At 45.5% G+C, this 11,340-nt stretch overlaps 1 protein-coding gene across 4 annotated transcripts in view; it reads right to left on the reverse strand.

The window, feature by feature from the left end:
- Positions 1–8,792: 8,792 nt before the first annotated feature.
- LOC135534027 (zinc finger protein 585A-like) overlaps positions 8,793–11,340 on the reverse strand; it is a 37,037-nt gene continuing 34,489 nt past the window's right edge. For all 4 annotated transcript variants that reach the window (XM_064961195.1, XM_064961179.1, XM_064961191.1 and 1 more), the window contains one exon: positions 8,793–11,144. In XM_064961195.1, coding sequence (XP_064817267.1) covers positions 8,967–11,144 — 2,178 coding nt within the window. In that variant the 3' untranslated portion in view covers positions 8,793–8,966. The remainder of the gene's footprint in view (positions 11,145–11,340) is intronic.

Here is an 11,340-nt window from a genome sequence, read left to right on the forward strand (position 1 = left end):
TTTTAGTGCAGCTCCCGGGATGAAAATAATTACCTGTCTCAGAAAGTTCAAATAAACAATCCAGGTCAAGAAGTCAAATTCATGCTCATCTAATATCCAAAAGTTATTTTCGGCTGTAGATAATAATACAAAAAAATGTTCTGAGCAAATAATGTTACAAATAACACACAAAAATAAAAATATTGCAAAGTTAGAAGCTCATAGCTTTTCCTGGTTAAATAAATAAAAATAGCCAACTATGAGCTAGGTTGACCATGTCTGTTGGCGCCATCTTGTGTCAACGGTTATGTAAACCGAGCTACCAAATACATCATGTGGATGACCCCTTTATTGGTAGATGCTTTACTCACCAGCTCAATTTTAGCGCTGTTGTCTTGCAGCTAGCTTTTCTTCTTCTATGGTATTATGGCGGTCCGCAAACAGAGGTGCACGCCACCACCTACTGTGTGGGATGAAAACAAAAAGATTTCACAAAACAGGAGCTTGTGGAAGTTGGTAGGAAAAATCCATACAGACTACCAACAGCAACACAAAAAACTGAACAAAAACGTTAAAGCCAATCCCTACTGAGGCTCAGGAACCTGGGAGGGTGGAAAATCTTCCGTACCTGCCAGTAGCATGTTTAGGTCTTCAGCTATGAACTCTGGCGAACCCAGCAACTTTTCTGCCGTAGCGACAATATGTCCAGTATCTTTGATTCCTTCGACTCTTGTGCTGTACAATTAATAACTGTGGCAACGAACAGCATAAAATACACCTTTTTCCACACACATCGTCCCCGGTTCTCTCGACTGACAACAAACATTCTCAACGTATACCTTACCTAGCCTAGCTTCATATGTAGGGAGGTGAATGGATACCTTACCTAGCCTAGCTTCACATGTAGGGAGGTGAATGGATACCTTACCTAGCCTAGCTTCACATGTAGGGAGGTGAATGCATACCTTACTTAGCCTAGCTTCAGAGTCACATGTAGGGAGATGAATGCACACCTTACCTAGCTTCACATGTAGGGAGGTGAATGGATACCTTACCTAGCCTCACTTCACATGTAGGGAGGTGAATGCATACCTTACCTAGCCTAGCTTCACATGTAGGGAGGTGAATGCATGCCTTACCTAGCTTCACATGTAGGGAGGTGAATGCATACCTTACCTAGCCTAACTTCACATGTAGGGAGGTGAATGAATACCTTACCTAGCTTCACATGTAGGGAGGTGAATGCATACCTTACCTAGCCTAGCTTCACATGTAGGGAGGTGAATGAATACCTTACCTAGCCTAGCTTCAGAGTCACATGTAGGGAGATGAATGCATACCTTACCCAGCTTCACATGTAGGGAGGTGAATGCATAACTTACCTAGCCTAGCTTCACATGTAGGGAGGTGAATGAATACCTTACCTAGCCTAGCTTCAGAGTCACATGTAGGGAGATGAATGCATACCTTACCCAGCTTCACATGTAGGGAGGTGAATGCATAACTTACCTAGCCTAGCTTCACATGTAGGGAGGTGAATGAATACCTTACCTAGACTATCTTCAGAGTCACATGTAGGGAGGTGAATGCATACCTAGCTTCACATGTAGGGAGGTGAATGCATACCTTACCTAGCTTCACATGTAGGGGGGTGAATGCATACCTTACCTAGCTTCACGTGTAGGGAGGTGAATGCATACCTTACCTAGCTTCACATGTAGGGAGGTAAATGCATACCTTACCTAGCTTCACATGTAGGTAGGTGAATGCATACCTTACCTAACTTCACATGTAGGGAGGTGAATGCATACCTTACCTAGCTTCACATGTAGGGAGGTGAATGCATACCTTACCTAGCTTCACATGTAGGGAGGTGAATGCATACCTTACCTAGCTTCACATGTAGGGAGGTGAATGCATACCTTACCTAGCCTAGCTTCACATGTAGGGAGGTGAATGAATACCTCACCTAGCCTCGCTTCACATGTAGGGAGGTGAATGCATACCTTACCTAGCCTAGCTTCACATGTAGGGAGGTGAATGCATACCTTACCTAGCTTCACATGTAGGGAGGTGAATGCATACCTTACCTAGCCTAACTTCACATGTAGGGAGGTGAATGAATACCTTACCTAGCTTCACATGTAGGGAGGTGAATGCATACCTTACCTAGCTTCACGTGTAGGGAGGTGAATGAATACCTTACCTAGCTTCACATGTAGGGAGGTGAATGCATACCTTACCTAGCTTCACATGTAGGGGGGTGAATGCATACCTTACCTAGCTTCACATGTAGGGGGGTGAATGAATACCTTACCTAGCTTCACATGTAGGGAGGTGAATGCATACCTTACCTAGCCTAGCTTCACATGTAGGGAGGTGAATGGATACCTTACCTAGCTTCAGAGTCACATTTTGTGAGATGAATGCATACCTTACCTAGCTTCACATGTAGGGAGGTGAATGCATAACTTACCTAGCCTAGCTTCACATGTAGGGAGGTGAATGAATACCTTACCTAGACTATCTTCAGAGTCACATGTAGGGAGGTGAATGCATACCTTACCTAGCTTCACGTGTAGGGAGGTGAATGCATACCTTACCTAGCTTCACATGTAGGGGGGTGAATGCATACCTTACCTAGCTTCACATGTAGGGAGGTGAATGCATACCTTACCTAGCTTCACATGTAGGGAGGTGAATGCATACCTTACCTAGCTTCACATGTAGGGGGGTGAATGAATACCTTACCTAGCTTCACGTGTAGGGAGGTGAATGCATACCTTACCTAGCTTCACATGTAGGGGGGTGAATGAATACCTTACCTAGCTTCACATGTAGGGAGGTGAATGCATACCTTACCTAGCCTAGCTTCACATGTAGGGAGGTGAATGGATACCTTACCTAGCCTAACTTCAGAGTCATATGTAGGGAGATGAATGCATACCTTACCTAGCTTCACATGTAGGGAGGTGAATGAATACCTTACCTAGCCTAGCTTTAGAGTCACATGTAGGGAGGTGAATGCATACCTTACCTAGCTTCACATGTAGGGAGGTGAATGCATACCTTACCTAACTTCACATGTAGGGAGGTGAATGCATACCTTACCTAGCTTCACATGTAGGGAGGTGAATGCATACCTTACCTAGCTTCACATGTAGGGAGGTGAATGCATACCTTACCTAGCTTCACATGTAGGGAGGTGAATGAATACCTTACCTAGCCTAGCTTCAGAGTCACATGTAGGGAGATGAATGCATACCGTAACTAGCTTCACATGTAGGGAGGTGAATGCATACCTTACCTAGCTTCACATGTAGGGAGGTGAATGCATACCTTACCTAGCTTCACATGTAGGGAGGTGAATGCATACCTTACCCAGCTTCACATGTAGGGAGGTGAATGCATACCTTACCTAGCTTCACATGTAGGGAGGTGAATGCATACCTTACCTAGCCTAGCTTCACATGTAGGGAGGTGAATGGATGCCTTACCTATCCTAGCTTCAGAGTCACATGTAGGGAGGTGAATGCATACCTTACCTAGCTTCACATGTAGGGAGGTGAATGCATACCTTACCTAGCTTCACATGTAGGGAGGTGAATGCATACCTAGCCTAGCTTCACATGTAGGGAGGTGAATGCATACCTTACCTAGCTTCACATGTAGGGAGGTGAATGCATACCTTACCTAGCCTAGTTTCACATGTAGGGAGGTGAATGCATACCTTACCTAGCTTCACATGTAGGGAGATGCTCTTTATCAAAAAACAATAGAACCATAGACTTTCTTCTTCCTTTTTCCTCCGTTCACCAATCGTCTCAGGCAACGGGCACCAACACCTTAGATTATTTTCTTGAGGTATTCAATTCTCAACTGCCATAGACACCTCGGAGATGACTTGAGGTATTCATTCTCAACTGCCATAGACACCCCGGAGATGACTTGAGGTATTCATTCTCAACTGCCATAGACACCCCGGAGATGACTTGAGGTATTCATTCTCAACTGCCATAGACACCTCGGAGATGACTTGAGGTATTCATTCTCAACTGCCATAGACACCCCGGAGATGACTTGAGGTATTCATTCTCAACTGCCATAGACACCCCGGAGATGACTTGAGGTATTCATTCTCAACTGCCATAGACACCACGGAGATGACTTGGGGTATTCATTCTCAACTGCCATAGACACCCTGGAGATGACTTGGGGTATTCATTCTCAACTGCCATAGACACCTCGGAGATGACTTGAGGTATTCATTCTCAACTGCCATAGACACCCCGGAGATGACTTGAGTTATTCATTCTCAACTGCCATAGACACCCCGGAGATGACTTGAGGTATTCATTCTCAACTGCCATAGACACCCTGGAGATGACTTGAGGTATTCATTCTCAACTGCCATAGACACCACGGAGATGATTCCTTTAACAGGGAACCTACTCTGAAGTTCAAAGCACGTTACTTTGGAATTTGCGATGGTTGCGAGTCCTCGTGGAATTTTATTATTCTTCAGAAATACAATGAATCAGAACCAGCTCACTTCTTGTCAGCCTGGCCGCATAGATTAGAAGTAACATAGTGAACGTAAATCCGGGGACACTCAAATGAGTATGATATGTTACGTTTCGGTATGATTAGATAAGACAGGATACTTAAGGCAAAAATGTACGCAAAACATCTAGGAACTCAAAGGCTGCGTGTTCGATTTTCATCACAGACAACTTCAGCATTTTAGCAACTTTGCATGTTAGCTAACCATTACCTAACCTTAAAGGGTTTAGGTTAAAAGGTTAAGAACTTGGAATTCGTAGTGTATCATACATTGTGCAAATGAACATTTTTAACATATTGTACTGATTTCCATTCGAAACATATCGTACGGATTGTGACATATCGTAAGAAATGGATAACGGACATCCACAAATTAATATGCACCATATCATACTAATTTGACTGTTTCCATTTACTATGTTACGTCTACCCATGAGTCCAAGTTGCATCTGGTCACTCTCACTCCACTTTTCATGTACAACAGGGATGGGCAACTGGTGGCCCATCAATTTCCAAAACAAATGTTTTTATTTAAGATTTTTTTTGGGGGGGGACTCAGTCGGGGTATCAACTTACTGTTGGGAGTTAGAATAGTAGAATACACAAGGTGACATTTCAATATGTTATAGATATTTTATAAACTGCAGTTTTTCTCTCGTTATGTCAGTCCCTCAATTAGCCCATGTCAGCTAACATTTTTTAGATCAGTAAATTAGTCTAACCAGCTATATAAACTTCTTGTAATCGTGGGTCAATTACCGACCGCTGGGCCCCCCATTGATTTTGTTAATCACTCAAATATTATATTAAAAACAGCAACCATTTCTCTTCACCCTGTGGTAAAACGTGTAGAAGGAAATTTGCTGTAAAACGGCAAGTGGTTTTCTCTGTCCCATAGCAAAAGGAGTAGAATTCCATGTAATTAGATATCAAATTGTAAAATCTGCTCTCTGTCCCATGTCAAAATGTGTAGAATTGCAGCCAACTTACGTTAAAACTGCAACATTCTCTGTCGGGGGGGGTGTATGGATTAGGGTATGCAGACCCTTGAGCCACTGTGAACCCTTTATGATTTTCAGATTGTTTGTGGCCCCCACCCCCATCCAAGTGGCCCCCACCCCCCCATCCAAGTGGCCCCCACCCCCCCATCCAAGTGGCCACCACCCCCCATCCAAGTGGCCCCCACCCCCCATCCAAGTGGCCCCCACACCCCATCCAAGTGGCCCCCACCCCCCATCCAAGTGACACCCACCCCCATCCAAGAGAACCCCACCCCCATCCATGTGGCCCCCACCCCCATCCATGTGGCCCCCACCCCCCATCCAAGTTGCCCAGAACATTGTATCTCACAATCTTTTGATATAAATCTTTTGTACTTCCAAAGATTGTGGATAAATAAGATTCAGGCCGTTTACCATTATAAAAATATTCAAGGTTCCTGTCAGTGTAAGTGGGCGATCCCTCTCTCGCGTGAGTTCATGGCTATTGGCTGGCTCTGGTCGACTTATTGTCCCCTCCCCGTTTGCCTGCCCAGAAGAAATTAGGCAGTGAAATGTCTCGCTCTGGGGCACCCCATATTTTTTTAAATTAAGGAACGTAATCTAGGAGATTCGATTACTGGCCACACTGTATCAGTCTCTCTCCTACTGACCACACTGTATCAGTCTCTCTCCTACTGACCACACTGTATCAGTCTCTCTCCTACTGACCACACTATCAGTCTCTCTCCTACTGACCACACTGTATCAGTCTCTCTCCTACTGACCACACTGCATCAGTCTCTCTCCTACTGACCACACTGTATCAGTCTTTCTCCTACTGACCACACTGTATCAGTCTCTCTCCTATACCTCTCCTACTGACCACACTGCATCAGTCTTTCTCCTACTGACCACACTGCATCAGTCTCTCTCCTACCGACCACACTGTATCAGTCTCTCTCCTACTGACCACACTGTATCAGTCTCTCTCCTACTGACCACACTGTATCAGTCTCTCTCCTACTGACCACACTGTATCAGTCTCTCTCCTATACCTCTCCTACTGACCACACTGTATCAGTCTCTCTCTCCTATACCTCTCCTACTGACCACACTGTATCAGTCTCTCTCCTACTGACCACACTGTATCAGTCTCTCTCCTACTGACCACACTGTATCAGTCTCTCTCCTACTGACCACACTGCATCAGTCTCTCTCCTACTGACCACACTATCAGTCTCTCTCCTACTGACCACACTGTATCAGTCTCTCTCCTACTGACCACACTGTATCAGTCTCTCTCCTACTGACCACACTGTATCAGTCTCTCTCCTATACCTCTCCTACTGACCACACTGTATCAGTCTCTCTCTCCTATACCTCTCCTACTGACCACACTGTATCAGTCTCTCTCCTACTGACCACACTGTATCAGTCTCTCTCCTACTGACCACACTGTATCAGTCTCTCTCCTACTGACCACACTGTATCAGTCCCTCTCCTACTGACCACACTGTATCAGTCTCTCTCCTACTGACCACACTGTATCAGTCTCTCTCCTATACCTCTCCTACTGACCACACTGTATCAGTCTCTCTCTCCTATACCTCTCCTACGGACCACACTGTATCAGTCTCTCTCCTACTGACCACACTGTATCAGTCTCTCTCCTACTGACCACACTGTATCAGTCTCTCTCCTATACCTCTCCTACTGACCACACTGTATCAGTCTCTCTCTCCTATACCTCTCCTACTGACCACACTGTATCAGTCTCTCTCTCCTATACCTCTCCTACTGACCACACTGTATCAGTCTCTCTCCTACTGACCACACTGTATCAGTCTCTCTCCTACTGACCACACTGCATCAGTCTCTCTCCTACTGACCACACTGTATCAGTCTCTCTCCTACTGACCACACTGTATCAGTCCCTCTCCTACTGACCACACTGTATCAGTCTCTCTCCTACTGACCACACTGTATCAGTCTCTCTCCTACTGACCACACTGCATCAGTCTCTCTCCTACTGACCACACTGTATCAGTCTCTCTCCTATACCTCTCCTACTGGCCACACTGTATCAGTTTCTCTCCTACTGACCACACTGCATCAGTCTCTCTCCTACTGACCACACTGCATCAGTCTCTCTCCTATACCTCTCGTACTGGCAACACTGTATCAGTCTCTCTCCTACTGACCACACTGCATCAGTCTCTTTCCTACTGACCACACTGCATCAGTCTCTTTCCTACTGACCACACTGCATCAGTCTCTCTCCTACTGACTACACTGTATCAGTCTCTCTCCTACTGGCCACACTGTATCAGTCTCACTCCTACTGACCACACTGTATCAGTCTCTCTCCTACTGACCACACTGTATCAGTCTCTCTCCTACTGACCACACTGTATCAGTCTCTCTCCTACTGACCACACTGTATCAGTCTCTCTCCTACTGACCACACTGTATCAGTCTCACTCCTACTGACCACACTGTATCAGTCTCTCTCCTACTGACCACACTGTATCAGTCTCTCTCCTACTGACCACACTGTATCAGTCTCACTCCTACTGACCACACTGTATCAGTCTCTCTCCTACTGGCCACACTGTATCAGTCTCTCTCTCCTATACCTCTCCTACTGACCACACTGTATCAGTCTCTCTCCTACTGACCACACTGCATCAGTCTCTCTCCTACTGACCACACTGTATCAGTCTCTCTCCTACTGACCACACTGTATCAGCACATGCTCCATTGTCTCTGTTTCCTGTCAGTAACCACATCTTCCTGTTGGATGCTTTCCCATCACATTTAAAAGAGACGAGAGAACGGATGAAGATATCCTCATCGAGGACATGGACACGGTTTACATTGCATCGTGGCTAAATAAAACCTACCATTACTCAGTCGGATGATTTGAGTGAATACACATGAATGATCTGTTTGATCCACTTTGGGTAATAGCCCATGTAATGAGGATACATCTCAGTGAGGAGCGTTCAGTTTGCTGGTGATTTTCACTCGTTTGTTTAGAATGTTTATGATTGAGCAATTTGCCAAAACCAGCAAATGAATGCAATAGTATTATTGAAATATCAATATATAAATCCATGTTTCTACCCACTTGAAACCACTTTAGCTTCCAGAGGATTAATCTATACAGCTAAACATCACCATTCAAGACCAGAAAATGTTCTGAGCTCAAATTCATGACTGTATCCAAACCAGACTCACAATTGGGGCCAAGTGGAGAAAAAACAAACATTATTCTAAAAAGCACATGTTTATTTTTAAACATTCTCAAACCTTCAGATCAAAATGAAACAATAAGGGGCGCTGTCGCTCCGGTGTGCCTTCTGGTTTTTCACAAGAGCTCTTTTCTCCGAGAAACATTTTCTTCAGTCAGGTAGGGCTTTGCCCGAGGGCTCCGGTCGTGACTCAATCTCTATGAGAAAGCAGTGTGTTGCTGTGTGCTCCTGTCCCGTGTGTGTTGCATTGGTGTTTCTTAATGGCTTTCTTTTCAGTGAAACACTTCCCACAGTCAGGGCACTGGTACGGTTTCTCTCCGGTGTGGGTTAGTATGTGCGTTTTCAGCGTGTTCGACTGAGAGAAACTCTTGTCACAGTATGTGCAGTGGTGTGGTTTGTGACCCGAGTGTATTAGGCGGTGCCGTATTAAAGAGGCGACTTGAGAGAACTTCATGTCGCAGACGGAGCATTGGAATGGTTTCTCTCCTGTGTGCACTGTCTGGTGACGTCTCATGTTAGTCTTATCAGCGAAGCACCTGCCACACTGGGAGCATTGGTAAGGTTTCTCGCCTGTGTGCTTTCTCTCGTGGATTACCAATCTATGCTTTGAATTGAATTCCTGGCCGCAAGTAAGACAGAGGTATGAATTGTCCTCTCTTACTTGCTCATTTGTTTTCTGATGCTTGGTTCTCTGATGAATCGACAAGGCCTGAAGCACCCTGAAACTCTTCCCGCAATCGGAGCAAAGGTGCTGTTTCTCCTCGTGGGTCACCACATGTTTCTTCAGCGCTCCAGATTCCACAAAGCCTTTCCCACAGACAGAACAGACGTGCGGCTTCGCTACTTGCTCTCTGTGCTGCGTTTTCTGATGTCTTCTCAAGGCGGAGAGGAAGGTAAATCGCTTGCCGCAGTTGGCACAGAGGTGAGGTTTCTCTCCAGTGTGGATCCGCAGGTGGGTCTCTAACCCTGCCTTAGAAGCCAGCCTCTTCCCACAGTGAGGGCAAGGCTCAGAGACCTGTGTCTTTCCTACCTTTTCTCCTTTATGTCTTCTAACATGTGTTCTAAGGTTCGAAGAGTCATTAAATCGCTTCCCACAGAGAGGACACACAAAGGGTTTTTCACCAGAGTGCATACGAAGGTGCCTTTGATAACTATTTGAATGAGAGAAGCGCTTGTGGCATTGGGAGCAGCAGAACGGTTTTTCACCAGTATGCGTCCTCCGGTGGCTTGTCAGCCTTTCCTTTGTTGGGAAATGGCGCTTACATTCAGGGCATTGGAATTGGTTTCCATCTAGACGATGTGATTTGGAATGATTTGTTAAGCTAAGGAAGGACGTGAAAGTTTTTCCGCAATTGGAGCAGAGGTGAGGTTTCTCTCCGGAATGGATGGATTGATGTTTTTTTAAGTATCCAGAATCCCTGAAGCCTTTCCCACAGACAGAGCACACGTGGGGCTTCGCACTGTCTCCTGCGTGGAGTACCTGATGTCTTCTCAGAGACGAACGAAAACAGAAACTCTTCCCACAGTCGGAGCAGAGGTGGGGTTTCTCTCCAGTGTGGGTTCTTTGATGGGACCTCAAGGCTCCTGGTTGATTAAAGACTTTCCCACACACTGAACATTCGTGCCGTTTCACTCCGTGCTCTGAATGACAAAGTTTCTGATGTTTGGTGAAGGTGGGACGGAAAGCAAAGCTCTTCCCGCAGTCGGGGCAGATGTGAGGTTTCTCTCCAGTGTGGGTCTTCAGGTGAATCGTTAGTCTTGTTTTGGTTGACAACTTCTTACCACAGTGAGCACATGGATGAAGTACTTGTTTCTTCACGGTCCCATCATGTTCTGAGGAACGAACATTGTTTTCGGAAGGTTCCTCTTCAAAATGTTCTCCTGAGTGAGTTCCAAAGATGTGTTTCTTTAAGTTTCTTGGATCATTGAAATTCTTCCCACGAGGACAAACGTACGGTTTCTCTCCAGTGTGAGTTAGCAGATGTCTCCTAAGACTGGAATGTGTACTGAATGTCTTTCCGCATTCAGAGCATGTGGTTTCAGAAACATGACGTTTCTCTCCAGTATGAGTTTTCAGATGCCTGGTAAGGCTGGAAAATGTACTGAATACTTTTCCACATTCAGCGCATATATTTTTCTGTTTCTCTCCAGTGTGAGTTAGCAGATGTCGCTCCAGAATATCTTTTGTGGCAAAACTCTTCCCACACTGAGGACAGGAGTTGATTTTCTTGCATGTTTTCTGCCCTGGTGTTTTCCTGCAGTCCATCAGCTGCACAGACACCCTCTTCAGACCCCAAATTAAGGGGGTACCGGGAGAGGCACGACACAGGGTCTTCAGGAGAGTGGAGGGGGGCGGGAGAGGCGTGTCCTGTAAATCACAAAAATAGAGACGGAATTAATCAGGGTGGGAAATGCTCCTCTACCTGTCAGTTAATTTGGAAGTCTTTAAATTCCCCTCATCCCCGATTACGCCAAGAGGAGGAACCGCAGATATTCTCCTCCGATGTCTTTCATAGAAGGAAGTTGAGGAATCAATGAAGGACTGTTGAGAAACACTTTGACTG

The sequence above is a fragment of the Oncorhynchus masou genome, chromosome 5, assembly GCF_036934945.1.
Source record: "Oncorhynchus masou masou isolate Uvic2021 chromosome 5, UVic_Omas_1.1, whole genome shotgun sequence".
NCBI lineage: Eukaryota > Metazoa > Chordata > Actinopteri > Salmoniformes > Salmonidae > Oncorhynchus > Oncorhynchus masou.